General features: G+C 42.8%; 1 protein-coding gene across 1 annotated transcript; it reads right to left on the bottom strand.

Moving 5' to 3' along the window:
• Positions 1-1557: 1557 nt before the first annotated feature.
• On the bottom strand, positions 1558-2088 carry LOC100770595 (60S ribosomal protein L7-like). Its single transcript, XM_035442618.1, has one exon. The coding sequence runs from the start codon at positions 2032-2034 to the stop codon at positions 1573-1575; it is 462 nt and encodes a 153-aa protein (XP_035298509.1). The 5' UTR covers positions 2035-2088; the 3' UTR covers positions 1558-1572.
• Between the last annotated feature and the right edge of the window lie 15697 nt (positions 2089-17785).

The raw sequence follows: 17785 nt of genomic DNA, 5'->3' as shown, positions 1-17785 counted from the left end.
TGTCCATATATTCACTGGAGTTTGGTCGAACTCCTAGTGGCCAGCCCTCTAAGGGAGGGTGAATCTTTTTCTTCCCGAATCCATGATAGAAGCCATCTACTGAGGAGAGTCCTGTGGTAGCTGGAGCCAGATCTCCTGTGCCCATTCCACCACTTGCACCACAGAGCTGTGGGCAGGTGAGGTGTGGGGTTATCTCTCCTGTGAGGGGGTGCACCTCACTTGTGATGTGTGGAGCTGGCTCTCCCATGCTCACCATCGCTAGTACTCTTGTGTGTTGACTTTTGAGGGGCAGGACCAGCTCTCCCACAAGTTACATGGAGCCAGCATTCCCAAGACCATGGTACTGTGGCACTGATGTGTGGCAGTTATTGAGGGACCAGGGCAGATCTCCTGATCACATGTTCTGCATGGGCTTTGGTGGTATCACCCTTAGACATCAACGTGGCCCTTGGCTGTATCAGGACCATTGACCCCATTTATGGCCCTCAGTGTCTTCATGGGCCATGAGACTCAACCTGGTCTCAAGTGCTTGCACATGACACTCATTCCAGCTAGGTGGCCCAAGGTAGCTAAGCTCAAGGAGGTCATCCAGGAATCAGGCAGTGGTGCAGACTGCATACATCCACATTAATGTCAGGCTTCATCATGGCCTGGGAAAGCAGCATGTACCACCAGGCACTAACATGGCCTCCTGTGGTATCTTGGGCCATGGTGGTCTTTCAAGGAGATCTAATCCAGATAGTAAACCTTTCCTCATCTCAGGCCTCTGTTGTTGCCCAGAGTCAGGGGATCCCATGACCAGATGGCAGGTTCAGAGGTTTGGTTTGCATCTACATAAGTTCCAGGCTGTTGTACACCATCCTGCCAAACCCATTGGGCAATAACTGTTCCAATCTCAGCCCTCTCTTTCACAGGTCACTGCCATCATATCTCTGGTTCTGCCTCTCTCCATAGTGCTAGAACTGCTCTGTTTGTCTTTTCCACCTTTCCATCAAATATTTGTTCTTTGTAGTGGTGTCTGGTGCCATTTCCCTGGTGCCCATGAGAGAGGTGGTGGTGGTGGGGTGGTGGTGGGGTGGTGGCAGCACTTGGTTGGCCTTCAGAACTACTGCCGAAGTCTCCCACTATTAATGTGCGAGGTTTGAAGTATGATCTAAGGTTTAGAAACGTCCTTCACTGTCTCTTTCAATTTGAATTCTATTTTGTTAGATATGAAAGTGACTATACCAGCTTGCTTCTTAGGTCGTTTTGCTTGGAAAAAATTATTTTTTCCAACTCTTTACTCTGAGGTGATGTCTATCTATGACATTGTGGTGTGTTTCTTGTATGCATCTCCAGTCTGTTAAACCATGCCTTTTATGGGGGAATTGACCCTATTGATATTGGGTGATATTAATGACCAATGATTTTTTTTCAGTTTGCCAAGTTATGACTATTTATTAACTGACCAGATTACAAAATACCACGGGCAACACCTTAGTTTATCCGTCTAATAAGCCTGTTTGTCTGGTCTTCCCTGTTGCCAGCATTACCACCTTCCACAAAATGAGTTGTCTTTTTCTTCATTCCACCTCATGGAGAAGATAATTTGAAGGGCCACAAGAAGTTATTTGCTTCCTTGAAGCGTTTTCCAACTGTATAGATCTCATGAATTAGATCCTCCATGCAGATGATGCCGCATTTACCAAGAGATTGAGCAATCAAGGAATTGTCTGTCAAGGCAATTCTCTTCTTATTGATTTTGCCATAGCCGCGCTTGTAGATGAGCTCGTTTACTGACTTCAGGTTGGGGTACCCCCATGCAATGTATGGTTCCACAATCCTCAGCATGTTAATTGAAGCCTTGTTGAGCTTAACAAAGGTGCCATTGAAGATCTGACTAAGACGGAGCAGCTTCAACACCTTTGGGAGCTTTGGGCTTACACCATTGATACCTCGGATTCGGATGACAAATGCCAGCTTGGGTTCTGCAGGCACATAGAAGTTTCCAGCTTTCCTTGCCATCCTAGCCATGCGAATCTCCGTCCGGTACATCTGCCTGTATTCCTTGTGGTAATGCTTTGCCTTTTCATAAATGAGCTTCCTCCGTGCCGTGCCTTCTGCAGTGTCTTCAGTGCAAAGTTTTTTCCGAAAGCGCTTCACCTTCAACTCTGCGAAATTCCTTCGCTTTTTCTTAAGGGTTTCTGGCACAGCAGGAAACTTCTTTTTCTTCTCTGGCACAGCCTCCAGGGTTCCAGTCGGAAAACAGAGAGAGGAAGCTGGCTCATTGCCGACAAATGATTGTTAATTCCCATTATTTTGTTGTTGTTGTAGTGTGTGTGTGTGTGTGTGTGTGTGTGTGTGTGTGTGTGTGTGTGTTTCCCTTCTTTGGGTTTTGCTGGCATAACATTATTTATTGCCTGTGTTTCTGTGAGTGTAGTTCCTTGGATTGGAGTTTTCCTTCTTGTATCTTCTCTAGGGCTGGATTTGTGGACAGATACTGTTTAAATTTGACTTTGTCCTGGACTATCTTGTTTTCTTCATCTATGGTGATTGATAGTTTTTCTGGGTATAGTAGTCTGGGCTGTTATCTGTGTTCTCTCTCTGTCTCTCTGTCTCTCTGTCTCTGTCTCTGTCTCTCTGTCTCTGTTTTTTTTTTTTTTTGGGTTTTTCGAGACAGGGTTTCTCTTGTGTAGCTTTGGAGCCTATCCTGGCACTCGCTCTGGAGACCAGGCTGGCCTCGAACTCACAGAGATCCACCTGCCTCTACCTCCTGAGTGCTGAGATTAAAGGCATGTGTCACCAACGCCCGGCTTCTGTGTTCTCTTAATGTCTGCATAACAACTCTCCCTTCCGGCTTTTGGTGTCTCCATTGAATAGTTGGATGTAATTCTAATAGGTCTGCCTTTATATGTTACTTGGCCTTTTTTCCCTTGAAGCTTTTAATATTCTTTATTTGTTTGCATTTTTAGTGTTCCTTTTGAAAGGTAACTATATACATTTTTATTTTAATATATTTAAAGAGAGAACTTATATATTGGATTAAAAAGACAGCATGCTGACACATTCCAAGTTTTAAAGACCCATTTAATGTGTTGACAGAATTAGCACAGACAGAGAATAACTAATAGTACTTTGGGAAGAGTAGTGATCCTCTGGGTAGGAAAGAAAGAGCCTTGTGGAGGTGACTACAGGAACACTTCCTTTTACATGTACAAAGTCACTGATGTCCATGGCAAAAATGGCCCAACCCACCCAGATAGCCTCTCCATTTGGTTGTCAGTAGTGTTTTGATTATTATATGGCAAAGGAACTTTCTTTTGTGGTCTAATCTATTTGGTGTTCTGTAAACTTCTTGTACCTTTATAGGAAAATTCCTGTTTAGGTTAGGAAAGATTTCTTTTATGATTTTGTTAAATATATTTTCTGGGTTTTTGAGCTGGGATTCTTCTCCTTTTTCTATTTCTATGATTTTTATATTTGGTCTTTTCATAGTGTCCCAGATTTCCTGGATGTTTTATGTTAGGAAGTTTGTAGATTTAATATTTTCTTTGACTGAGACTCTCACTTCCATCTTTTGTATTCTATTGGTGATGCTTACATCTGCAGTTCCTGTTCACTTAGATTTTCTATGTCCAGGTCCCTCAGTTGTGTTTTATTTATTGCTTCTATTTCCATTTCCAGGTCTTGAACAGTTTCCTTCACCTGCTTGTTTTTCTTGGCTTTCATTAAGAGATTTATTAATTTACTCCAATGTTTTGTTTGTCTTTTCCGTGATTTCTTTAAGGAATTAAATTCATTTCCTTTTTAAGAACCTTTATCATCTTTATAAAATTGGTTTTAAGGCTGTTTTTTTTTTTGTGCTTCAGCTGCATTGGGATATCAGTTCTTGCTGTGGTAGGATAGCTGGGCTCTGGTGGTGATATATTGCCCTGGCTGTTGTTGATTATGTTCTTACACTGGCATCTAGGCTTCTGGACTTGGGAAGATTATAGGTATAGGTGAAATGCAACATAATTGAACACAGGATGGGTTATTAAATGTTGTATATTTATTAAGAAGGAATACTCACACGAGGAGCCAATAACCAGATTGGTACCCTGTCTCAGATGCCTCGAGACCTGGCCTGAACCCGAGAGAGGGCGAACTCCTTTCCTCCTAGCTCTTTATCCTATCCCTCTACTTACCTGTGACCATGCCCAAAAGGGCATGGTCAGTGGTGTAGGTATCCAGGGTCTCTTTCTACAATTCCCCTTGTAGTCTAAAAAAAAAGGATTTAAACTTGAAGCAAACTAGTTGTGTACATAATGTCTTAACAAATGTAAAAGCATATGTACATAGAAAATGAACATAATTATGCACCAAATATCACTAGTAAAAAGAAGACTTTACACAGTAAGATGAACTGTGGTATACAAATTATAAGTAAGTTATATATACAAGGATCTATAACAGTGTAAGTTGTCTATAGCTAATAATCACTAAGGTGAATCACAAGAAGATATAATAATCTACTTACGTCTCATCCTAACCATATCTATCCCATCTAAACTCTGAAGTTATCTTAAAGTGATGTCCAAGCCTGAACACCTCCTTCCAACCCAACCCCAAACAATAGAAAACTAACCCTAACCAGGTGTACATTATCTTTAGTGTCAACATTGGGGAAAAGGGGCGTAGTATTCTCAGAGTTACTTCCTGCTGAAATGGGACTATGATAACCTCATGGGATCCTGTAGGAAGAAAAATGTTAGAGTAGTGAAAATTTCAAGTGAACTAGCTACAACATTTGTACCCAGTCTCAGTTTGGCAGGAGATGCTTGGTTGAAGTTCTTGATTTAAGTTCTTATCTTGATTGAAGTCCTTGTTTTGATTGAAGTTCTTATCTGAAGCTTTGGCCAGAGTGTAATTAGAATGTGCACCATCTCAGCTAGCTGCTCTGGGGTTGTCTAGAGCGATGTAGTCCCAAACCAGTTTTAGAGTGGTGATTGTCAATTCAAATGCATCAAGTTGGATCCACTGGAGTCGATGAGGTGAGGCCCCATTTTCTTTCCAGAGTCCAGAGATGGCTGTTAGGAAATTCTTTGTTCATTGTGGGAAACTTAAACATTAATATCAACACAAAAATTTCAACTTTTATAGGTATGCATACTGGGAAGGGCAATAATAGGGAATATAATAACTATGATGGAATTTAGACTTTCAGAGAAAGATGAGATAGACAAATGACAGTCCCTTGATTTTTTTCTTTTCCTGTCTTACATCTTACATCAATTGGCTTCTTGATACAATACAGAAACTCTGAATTTTGTTTCTACAACATGCTTGGATTTGGAGGAGGACAGCCAAATCCAACTCTAAAGTCAGCGTGAATTGGGACTAAAGGGTACAAGGAAGTAAAGAGAAATAGATTCTTGTATATAAATAGGTTTTAAAGTTTACCACATGATAGATTCTTCTTTGTTTGATGGTTCTTTTTGGTTAGCTATCCTCTGTTTTTTAGGTATCTACACGCTCAGTGTCTTCTTGCATTTTGGAGATGGGTTTTCCCGTGAAGACAAGAACAAAACACTTCCCTTTCCTTTGTGAGCTTTCTATACAATTCATGAGATATACCTTGGTGGATGACCTGTCATTTCTCCTCATCGAGAGGTTTTTCCTGTTCAACCTGAATCTTGACCAACTTTGATGGTATCCAAAACTTTTCTTCTCCTGTGGAAACAAAAGCAAAACCTTTTCCCCAACATAACACATGTCCTGGTTTCCCTACTGAGGTCAATACATCTTTGAATTACACCGGCTGATTCAGTTCAGAAATTTTTTCTGTAGTCCAGTGTCTTTCTACACATACATACATACATACACCCGCCCCCCCCCCACACACACAGAGAGAGAGAGAGAGAGAGAGAGAGAGAGAGAGAGAGAGAGAGAATCTTAAAAAAAACTTAGGTAGAGGGTCGGAGCCTGCTCCAACGAGAGCTGGGTTACTTGAGTAGGGGCATGAAGATTGAGAAAAGGCAGATAAAAGAAGCAGACAGAAACACAGGATAGATTCCGGAGGACTGACCAGTCCATGCTTTTCCACACACTGGACATCCCTGAGTTTAATTTAGACCCTGCTTATGCACAGACTAGAGGCAAAGCAGAACAATGAGCAGCATAGTCAATTAGGCATCCCTCTGCACTGTCCTTGAATTGAGGAGCAGATAGGTTTACTAGTATATGAATCCTGTTAGCAGAAAGCAGATTCATTCCCTATCTCTACATGCCTTTCAACTGGCATCAGAAGCTTGTTAGCGAGATAATGTGCTCTTTTCCATGGGCTTCATCAGAACTTTCTCACGGCTCTCAAGGAGATTGAAACAAGCAAGCTTGAACTCCAATGTTTTATAAGTCAGAATAGATTCCAGATGGAAACTGAGTCACTTCTGGGCTCCCACAGGTAGATTCCTCCTGAGGGACAAAAACCAAGGTTGTTCTCTGGCTTTCATAGGTACACACATGAACATACACAAAGGAACAGAGAAGGAGAAGGAGGAAGAAGAGGATGAGGGAGGGGGTGGGATGTATGTGTGATTGGCACATCTGCAAGTCTCCCTAACTCTGTCACTTAGGCCCAGTGCAAGTCACTTATCCCCTTGAAAGTCATGAAACAAAGTCAGGCATAGTGGCGTATGCATTTAATCCCAGCACTCAGGAGGCAAAGGTAGGCAGATCTCTGAGTTTGAGGTTATGCCTACCTACAGAGTGAATTACTGGACAGCCAGGGCTACATAAATAGACCTTGTCTCAAAAGAAATCTTTTCAAAATTGCCACATGAGACTGTTGGCACAAGAAACTGGCAGGGACTCCCAGGCTTTGTTACCTTGGAGGAGGCAGGACATCTCCTGGAGAGTCTGAAGCATCCTGGGCCCTGTGTGGATGGATGGAGAGCAAAGTCATCAGGCTGACTTCTCAGTGGAGGGTGTGGGGATTCAACATTAGATAGTCTATATTAGCTCCTGAAAACCAGCCTGGACCTATTGGTTCTAGTCCCTCACAGGCTCAGAGCCCAGCAATGCCAGGTTCTGCTTTCACCTTGGAGCAACCAACAGTTTACCTGGATTTGAGGAGCTGGCATGCTGAGATCATGGCTTTTCCTACTTCTGCCATTCAATGAGACCTGAATGGATCTCATCTCCAACCTTCTGTGTTCCAAGCCATGCTTCCAGGCCCTGCCTGGAAGATGCACTCCTGACCTAATGAATAGCTGGGCTATGGGACTGAGAGATCCCCAGCTCTTCTCAGCTTAGTGTCATAGAACAGCTTCTTTATGCTAACTCATGGGGAAAGAGTTTTTCCTAATTCTGCCATGTACTACAGCTGGGAGATGGGGAGTCCCCATGTGTTCTGTCACGTATTACACCATCATTTGGAAGGTCTGCACTGATGGTGGCTAAAGCAACAATGAAAATATGGAAGGGGCTGGTGAGGTGACTCAACAGTGAAAGGTATTTGCCACCAAGCCTGATGCAGTTAAGTTAGATCTCTGGACCTCACATGTTAAGGAGAGACATTATCTCTTCAAGTTGTCCTTTGACCTTCACATGGGTTCTGTGACATGTGTGCTTGTGTGAACATGTGCACACATATGTACTCATGCACACACACACCCCAAGTAAGTATAATGAAATATTTAAAACATTCTCTTTATTGTTTGAGAATTTCACATATGCACATAATGTGTTTTGAACCAAATCTATTTTCCCCATTTTGTCTCCTCTATTCCTTCTACCATTTCCCCTCACAACTTCGTGTGTTCTAAAAACAATTCACTGAATTAATTTGGTTTTGTTCATATGTGCATGGGTGTAGAACCATCTTTTGGAGAATGAGAAGCCTCTCAGGAACTGAAGAAAATTGACTCCCCCTGCCACATCCCAGCAGCCATCATTTGGGAGTGGCTCCTTATATAGGCATGTGCTGAGATTTATGCTGGGTTGATCTTGTGCAGGTCTTGTGCATGCAGTCCCATCTACTGAATTCAAGTGTGCAAAGACCTAGTTGTGTCTGACAAATACTATTTTGCTGTAGGTATCTATTTTTTCTGGCTCTTATAATCCTTCTTCCTCCTCTTACATAATAATCTCTGAGTCTTGGTGTGTGTGTGTGTGTGTGTGTGTGTGTGTGTGTGTGTGTGTGTGCATGTGTGTGCGCGTGTGTGTTATAGGTGTCGGATTTAGAGCTGAACACTCCACAGTCTGATATTCTCTACACATTGACTGGTTGCTGATCTCTGTTTTAATCATCATCATCTACTACAAAAAGAAGCTTCTCTGATGAGGGCTGAGAGATATACTAATCTATGGGTATATAGATAAGAACTTAGGGGGCAGTTTATCATCATCATCATCATCATCATCATTATTATTGCTATTGTTATAATATTCTTAGGATCTACCCTAGGGTCTGTGACCTAGCCAGCCACCAGTCTTGTGCTCAGGTAATAGTATCAGGCATGAGTTTCATCTTGGTAAGGCTTTAAATCAAATCAGAAAGTGGTTGGTTACTTCTATTACACTGTGCTACTATTGCACCAGTGGGCTTATCTTGCCAGGCCAGTCATTATTGTACTTTGAAGGGTCAAACATGGGTAAAACTGTTAACAACTGTTCTCTCCCAATAGTGCATAGAACCTTCCAGTATTATAGAAGCTATGCAGTAGGGATGAAACGTTCAGTTTGGTACTGCCTTTATTTTTCATGTCTTTTGATTCAAGTATGTGGTGTCTTCAGCAATAGTTTACTGTCAAATTTTGGAGGGTAGCCAAGAGCAATGGTAATGGAGTGTAATTTTTTGTTTTGCAGGGAGGGTCTATAGGAACTCACTAACAAATAACTAAAAAAATAGGTAACCTATACTGAGCACTGGTTTTTATTATTTGGTAGTCTATAGTGTCTGGGAGAGGCATTGTCCCTCTGTTACAGAGTAACTCTGTTTAATCCACATATATTTGTGTGTGTGTGTGTGTGTGTGTGTGTGTGTGTGTGTGTATGTATGTATGTATGTATGTATGTATGTATGTATGTATGCACATTTTGGAAATTTCCACACTAGTAATTCCATGTGGCATTTTCATAGTTCTTTAGTGTTAGTTATCCCACCTCATACTCACTCCTGTACCCTGCCCTTCCTCACTCCTTTTAACTTTTTCTGTTCCATTGTTCCCCTTGCCACTTTTATATCATCTATGTTCTATCCTTTTCCTTGGTCACTTAATAGTTTCCAGTCTCCTATGGATACTCTAACTTAAATACATCTAAATATTCAAAGTTAGCTTTCACATGTCAGAGGTGGCATGCAACATTTATATTTCTGGGTCTGGGTTATCTCACTAAAAGTGACTATTTCTAGCTGCATGCATTTACCTGAAAAAATTATAATTTCATTTTTCTTTCAGCTGAATAATATTTCTTTACATAAAATATCTTTACCTTTTCATTATCCATTCATCAGGTGGTAGAAATCTAGGCTCTTTGTACTTACTGGATATTGTGAACAGAACAGCAATGGCCAAACATGAGCATTTATCTCTATAGTAAGACACAGAATCCTTTGGGATTATGCCCAAGTGGTATAGCTAGATCATATTTATGGACGATCCATTTCTAGATTTTATAAAAGACAGGCTCTCACTGTGCATCCCTGGATGGTCTGTAACTTGCTATGAAAGTCAGGATGGACTTAACTTCACAGATATCTGTCTGCCTATGCCTGCCAGGTAAGTGCTAAGATGAAAGGGGTATGCCATGCAGCCTGTTTGTTTCTAGCTTTAACAATATTTTTAACATTAAATTTCTAACATAATTTTATGTGTATGGATGTTTTGTCTGCATGTATGTCTTGTGTATCACTTTCATGCCTGATGCCCAGAAGTTAGAAGAGGGTGTTGGATCCCCTGGATCTGGAGTTATCATGTGAGTGCTGGAAATTGAACTTGGGTCCTCTGGAAGAGCAGCCAGAGCTCTTAGTCCATGAGCCATCTCTCCAGCCCTTAGTACTAGCTTTTAAAAAATTAATGAATCAAATCTTTATTATTCTGCCTTTATGGGTGTTTTGCCTTCATATCTGTGTACCAATGCATGCAGTGCCCCTGGAAGCCAGAAGGGGGCATTGTATTCCTTGGGCCTGGAACTACAGTTGAGAACTGCCATGTGGATGCTAGGTCAAACTTCAGTCCTGTGGGAGAGCAGCCAGGGCCTCCAACTGCTGAGTCATTGCTCCAGCATCCATTTTAACATTCTGAGGAATTTCTACACTGGATTTTCATAGTGGACGCACCAGTTTACAGTTTGCACTTCCACAAATAGTGTCATCGTCTTCTTCTTCTTCTTCTTCTTCTTCTTCTTCTTCTTCTTCTTCTTCTTCTTCTTCTTCTTCTTCTCCTCCTCCTCCTCCTCCTCCTCCTCCTCCTCCTCCTCCTCCTCCTCCTCCTCCTTCTCTTTCCCCTTGTCCTTCTTCCTATCTTGAACCATTCTGACTGGGGTAAGCTGAAATCTCAAGGCACTTTTAATTTGCATTTTCCTGATGGTTAAGAATGTTGAACATTTATAAAAATATTTCTTAGCTATTTGTATTTCTTTTGTTTCTCTCTGTTTAATTCCATGCTCCAGTTTTTATTTATTTATTTATATATTTTTTAGTGGTTTGTCTGTATGTATGTCTGTTTGAGGGTATTGGTTCCTGGAGTTATAGACAATTGTGAGTTGCCATGTGGGTTCTGGGAATTGAACCCAGGTCTTGTGGATACATGCTCCAGTTTTTAATTTTTTTTTTTTTGTTATTGTTGTTTGTTTTTTTCGAGGCAGGATTTCTATGTGTAGCTTTGGAGCCTGTCTTGGAACTAGCTCTTGGAGACCAGGATGGTCTCGAACTCACAGAGATTCTCCTGCTTCTGCCTCCCAAGTGCTGGTATTAAAGGCATGAGCCACCACCGACCGGATCAGAGTTGTTTCTTTTCTTGGTGTTTAGTTTTTTCCTTCTCTTTCTTTCTTTCTTTCTTTCTTTCTTTCTTTCTTTCTTTCTTTCTCTCTCTCTCTCTTTCTCTCTCTCTTTCTCTCTGTATGTTCTAGACACTATACTTCTGTCTGTCAGATGTATAGCCAGTAAAGATTTTTTTCTCCGTTTTGCAGGCTGCCTTTTCACTGAAATGATGGTATCCTTTGCTGTACAGAAGACTTAGTGTCATAGGTCCCATTTGGCAATTGCTGGTCTTTAAGCCTGTACTACCAGAGTCCTGTTCAGAAAATCCTTTCCTGTGTCTAAAAGTTCAAGTGTGTTTCCTATTGGATTCAGGGTATCAGGTCTCATATTGAGGTTCATCAGCATTTATTGAAGATACTGTCTTTTCTCCAATGTGTGTTTTGCTCTCTTTGTGAAAACTCAAGGGGTTGTATCAGCGTGTGCTTATGTCTGGGTCCTCAATTATAGTCTACTGATCAGCATGTCTATTTTTCACACTAGTACCATGCTGTTTTTATTACTATAACTCTGTATTTCAAGTATAACTTCAAATCAGGGGGGTGATGTACAGCAGTGTTTTTTATTGTTTAATATTGTTTGGGTCATTCTGGGTCTTTTTATATTTCCATTTTGAGATTTTTTTTGTAGGACATATGTATCTAGAAATTAATCCAGTAGTTTAGTGGAGTTCTAAGTTTAAAAACACAGAATGAATGTGTAAGAGGAACATTTTGTTTATTTATTATTATGTGTGGTATGGTGTATGTGTGTGTGATCGCAATTATATGTATGCATGCATGCAGGTTCGCGTAGTTGTAGGTGTGGAGGTCAGAGGACAATTTTCTTGAGTTCTGGGTCTCTCTGCTCTCTGATCTGCTGCCCCGTGAGCACTTGTCATCACATGCTCCTGCTGCATGGCTGGAACGTCTTGTCTTTCATGCTAGAATGGACTGAAAGGTCCAAAGTGTGACAAAAATAAATCTCCTCTCAGAGTTAACTGGTGCCAAAGTAACATATCTGACTCTCCCTTCTCTCTCCCCACTTCCTCAAGAAGCAGACACTAAAAATTTAGGGAAACACCTTCAACCATACCCATCTAATATAATAATATTTCAGGCCATGAGGACACAAAGCAACTGGTATCTTCACACTTGGCTGGTGTGAGGTGATCATTTTGAAGGGAACTCAACATTATCTTTTCTTTTCCTATTTGCCTTTCAAAAAATGTGTTTCTGATTGTGGGGATCGGGCCTAAGGTTTCATAGGCTAGACAAGTGCTACACTGTGAACTCTAGTTTCAGCTTCTGACTCTTCTCCTTTTCTTGGCTTTTTATTTTGAGACAGGGTCTCACTAAGTTTACCAGATGGCTTGGTGTTTGCTCTGTCGCTTAGGCAGGTCTTAATGTGTGACCTTTCGCTTTATACCTCTGAGTAGTTAGGATTATGGGCCTGTACCACCTAATTTGACTTTATTTTCTTTTTTGGTGGTGCTGGGCACTGAATCCAGGGCTTTGTACACACTAGGTAAGCTCTCTACCATTGAGCTGACCTCTAGCCCTACAGTTTCTCTAAAGGTTCCGCATACTTTCCACACGACTCAGTGATTCTGCCCTAGGTCTGAATTCTAAAATTTGAAAGCATGGGATCATATGAAGTTATGTGTGTAAACATTCACAAAGCTTTATTAAAAGTAGCCAAACTTATTAACACGAGTGCAGGCAAAACATTCATACACAGAAAATAAATAAGTCTTAAAAAGTAGGCAGATCTAGGGCCTAGAGTAAACTTTCTGTACAAGCATGAGTACCTGGGCTCATATCCCTTGCACACATATAAAAACCACACATAAGCCAGGCATGGTGGTGTGCACCTGTAACCTCAGTGCTGAGAAGTGGGGACAGGCACATCCTGGGTACTAACTTGATAGGCGGTCTAGGTAAATCTGTGAGAGCCAGGTTCAGTCAGAGATTCTGTCTCAAAAAGTAAATGGGGAAATAATTCAGAAATCTATCCTAACACCAATTTTTGGTCTTAATTCATGCGTTCAAGAGCTAGTACACCTGCTCTTCCAAACATGGTGGGATTTGTCATAAATGGGGTAATTAGTCATACTTGCTGGGGGGATTAGTCAAACAAGAGAAGCATGGGGGGAATAGAGAATATTTAGGGACAAAAGTTGGTGACACAATTATTTACATGGATGCCCTGGCAAGTAGGATGTGGTCTGGTGGTCCTGAGGTTATATGGGGACTGTGAAGGGAGGAAGATAGCTCCTTGTATGAGCTACCTATCCCCACAGAACTAATGGGTAGGAACCTCTGCTCCTTGACATGTCTGGATCTCCTGTTTCTTACTACAATCCCACATCTAGGGAGGGCTTCACAGACGACCTTTTTAGCAGATGGGCAATGGTCATGCAAGTGTGTCCCTCACAGTGTCTGCAGACCAAATGACACTGGAGTAATGGCAGAAGACAGGACACACGGAACTCACCTGGGCCTGCTCTACCTACCTTCAGGGTGATTCAGGGGTCAGCATCCTGTGTGCATACCTAGTTCTTCATCTCACAAAACTAAATCCAATTACCACTTGAACAGAAATAGAAGAGAGTATATTTTCCTATTTATTTATTTGGATTCTTTTTTCATTTCTTTTGTTTTTGGCTGTAGAGTGCATTTTGCTTATCTCTTGTTTTTAAAATATCTATTTTATATCCTGACACAGTTTTCCTCCCCTCCTCTCCTCCCAGCCCTTCCCCCACCTCCTCACTGCCTGCCCTATCCACTATTCCTGTTTCTACTCAGAATATGTCATCAGACTGACCTGGGGCTGTGATCCTCCTGCCTAGCTTCCTTGGTGCAGGAATTGCAGCTACAGGGTTGTGTCACACTGAAAATGGAGGGTAGATAGCTTTAAATGCCAAAGATGGATGAACTACTATCTTTAGGGTCAATATCTAAGGCCTGGGGCCTGTATGTTTTCCATAATTCATGCCCATAGTTGTTTGTTTCCTGCCTCCATTACGATGTGCAAACTCAGTCTCCCCAGTTTTGTCATGAGGGGGAGGTGTCTTAGGGTGACTATTGCTGTGATCAAACACCATGATCAAAGCAACTTGGGGAGGAAAGAGTTTATTTGGCTTATACATCCATATCACCATTCATCATCAAAGGAAGTCAGGACAGGAATTCAAACAGGGAAGGAACCTGGAGGCAGGAGCTGATACAGAGGTCATGGAGGAGTGCTCCTTACTAGCTTGCTCTTCATGGCTTGCTCAACCTGCTTTCTTATAGAATCCAGGACCACCATCCCAGGGATGGCACCCTCCCTGATCAATTACTAATTAAGAAAATGCCTTATAGCCCCACAGCAGGATCTTCTGGAGGCATTTTCTCAGTTGAGATTCCCTCCTTTCAGATAACTCCTAGCTTTTGTCAAGCCAGCACAGAGGAGTGTGTTGAGGGGAGCTCCACCATAAAGGCAATATCCTTGGAAATGGAATTGATGTTATGACTTATTTTTTATATTTGTTTTTTAAAATTTAACTTCTGTATTGATTATTTGCGACTTTCACATCATGTACTCCAATTATGCTTGCCTGTTGGGTTGCCCTAACAGCCACCTCCCGCAACAAAAGAAAACAAAACCAAGAAATAAAGCAAACAAACTAAGAAAAGCAAAACCAAGAACAACCCAAAAATCCTTCCAACTCCCCCACCCCCCAAAAACCAACAAGAAACGCTAGCAACAGCCAAAAACCTCCTTGCTTCTCCTTCTTTCCTGCCTCTCCAGCACCTCTTCATTCATCCTGGTGACATTGGGGCCTTGTTGTGTCATAGACATATACACTTTTGTCCTATCAGCTTTGCTGGCAAATATTCATTGCAATGAGTCACTGGTCTGGTTCAAGGCCTCTGGTTTTGGGTACATCATCATCACTGGATCCTCACCAGAGCTCCTCTGGGATATCCTATAGCCTTACAGAGTCATAGAGATCCTGGGGTATCTTTCCACAGGACCTGTCTCCTCACAAGTTCCAGCAGGTCCTAGATGGGGTAGATGCTAGGATGGGCCAACCCTGGCTGTGGACCTGAGTGGTAGCTGAGCTGGTCAGTCTGGGCCACTGGGGCCTCCCACCTCAGGTGAGAGGGCAGAGTCAGCTCCCCTACACCCTCTGGTCACTCTTGCCTGTGGTGAGGGGTGGAATCATCTCTCCCAAGTGCAGGAGTCAGATCTCCTATGAGGGTCAGTGCCAGTTCTTTTGCCAGAGTGTCCAGTGAGAGGCAAGGCCAACTTCTCCTGGTCAGTGAAGGGTGGGGCTGATACAGCATGGCCCTCTGATTTCATCCCACATGGTTCCTAAGGCTCCCTGAGGTGACACAGGCCACAGACATCAACACAGACCATAACTCCAGGTGGACCATAGACCCAGATATGATCCTCAACAGCATCTTGGGCCCAGATGACATCATAGCCCCACAGGTGGCAGCACAGGCCACCCAGATGTGTATGGTCCTGGTGTTGCATGGTGCCCATACTCCAACCAGGCTGTAGGCTCTGGCCTAGATCCCAGGCCTCTGTGTGGCCTAGAGGATCCCACTAGTGGGATCCCACAGACAGCAGCTGCTGCTGGGTCATGGACCCAGACATGGTCCTGGGTAGCAGCTAGGCTTGGTCAACATCCTAGGTCCTGGTGGTAGCCTAGGCCACTCAGATCAGGATGGCTTTTGCAACAGCATGGCCCCTGGATGCCTACAAGGCCACAGGTTTTAGCCCAGATCCCAGACTTCTTATGGTCTTTGGTGGCCACAGGGGTCATGGACATTAACATAGACCTCTAGAGTGCAGTAGGACCATGAACCCAGACATGGACCTCAGCAGTAGCTTGGGTTTGGCTGTCACCATGGCTTCAGGTGGTGTTTGAAGGCCACACGATTGTCATGGCTCCAGCAGCAGCTTGGCTCTCTGGACCCAAACACAGCCCCAGGAGTCATCCTGGACCACTGGAATCAGCATGGCCCTTGATGGCAGTGGGAGCCACAGACATAAACACAGATCCTGGCTGATGTAGGACCAGGGACCTAGACATGACCCTTGGCAGCAGCCCTGCCTGGACATCATCATCATGGCCCCAGGTGTCAAGAAGACCTCCTAGTCCTCATCAGCCTAGTCCTCACCACCTTCACCATGACCCCAGTGACATGCAGGCCCTCAATATCAGCCCACTCCTTACTGTCTTCATTTCTTTTCTGCCTCTTTCTACAGGGCATGAACCATTCCTCTTTACTTTGTCTGCCATTTCTGCATCACATTTGCTTATCATAATGAGGCTTATGGGTGGGACCATCATGTCTTCTGGCCAGTCAGTGCTTGGATGCCAGCTGGGTAGTCCCCATCTGAGTGGAACTCCATCAGGTAGGGTGGATGTATTCCCACTAGCCAGCTGCTATGACTTATAATTAGATAATGCATGTCTTGTCAAGTTTCATGTGCTAGAAATTTTAACTGTATTGTGTAAATACTGAGAAGTGATGGAATCTCTATGAGGTGGGGCCTGATGGGATTTAATTAGGTTCTGGATTCACTACTCTGGACATGGATTAGTGTAGTTCCAATAAGCCCCTGGGGTCCCACTGTTAAATACTGTGCAAAGCCCTTATGTTTGCCTCTTTTCATCCATTTCCCTTTCTGCTCTCTGCTATGTTGTGAGGCAGTCCAGTGTGTTCTCACCAGTGTCGCATTAGGTGAAGGAATCCAATATTAGAGTTTTCTGTCTTAAAACTGAGTTTAGAGAAAGTCTTTCTCTTTTTAAAAAGTATTTTATTGTTTTTTGTTTTACATTTATTTGTGTGTGTGTGTGTGTGTGTGTGTGTGTGTGTGTGCCTGTGTGTGTGTATAGTGCCTGCGTGTGTGCATACACCATAGAACCATAGAACATATGTGAAGGCTAGAGGACAATGTGGGGAGTCAATTCTCTTCTACCGTGTGTGTCCTGGGGATCAAATTCATGTTGTCATGCTTGATGGCCCTTAACTTCTGAGCCATCTTGCTAGCTTAGAAACTCTTCTTTTTATAAGTTATTGGTTCAGATTTTTTTGTTATAACAATAGTGGGTGAGCTAATATGGGACTGGTATGGATGGGGCCTGTAGGAATTTGTTTATAGAATGGAGCCTGTGGGAATTTATTTGTATGAATGGGGCCGATGGGAACTTGTTTGCTGGCTTACAGTGGGAAGGGCAAAGTGCTACCCACGATTCTGAGAGTAATTCCTTGTTAGATATCAAATTGGGTGCCACCATCACCAGAGCTTTCAGTTTCCAGGTAGCAATGAATTTCTGTGGTGTTGAAGCCATCCTACTGTGATAATTGTGTGAATAGCTCCACAATGAAATCTTGGGGCTTTTAGTATCGGCTTTTAAATTTTTGTCCCTGTCTATTAGGGGACAGGATCTTGTTGAGGTGTGAAAAAGGAAGTCAGTCACCCAGATTAGTGAAATCCTCCCCAAGGTACGTCACTAGTAGTGGAAGGCCTGAGAAGTGAGAGGAGAGGAAAGGAGGTGAAGGGAGGTAAGGTAGGGAGGGAGGGAAGGAGGGAGGGAAGGAGGGAGGGAAGGAGGGAGGGACCCTTGCCTGCTGAGCATGGAGGAAGGTATTGTCTATTGGGACTCCCCCATCAATAGCCTCCTGTGTGTTTGCTGTGTGTAACAGAAGTGACCCATATCAGGCTTATCAGGGAACATATATCATGTAGAGGAGATTTCAGAATTAATGGGTTCATGAACCTGATGACTACATAAAATTG

The sequence above is a fragment of the Cricetulus griseus genome, chromosome 3 (genome assembly GCF_003668045.3).
Source record: "Cricetulus griseus strain 17A/GY chromosome 3, alternate assembly CriGri-PICRH-1.0, whole genome shotgun sequence".
Taxonomy (NCBI): domain Eukaryota; kingdom Metazoa; phylum Chordata; class Mammalia; order Rodentia; family Cricetidae; genus Cricetulus; species Cricetulus griseus.
The sequence above is the reverse complement of the archived record's forward strand: the minus strand, read 5'-3'. Positions and strand labels throughout refer to the sequence as shown.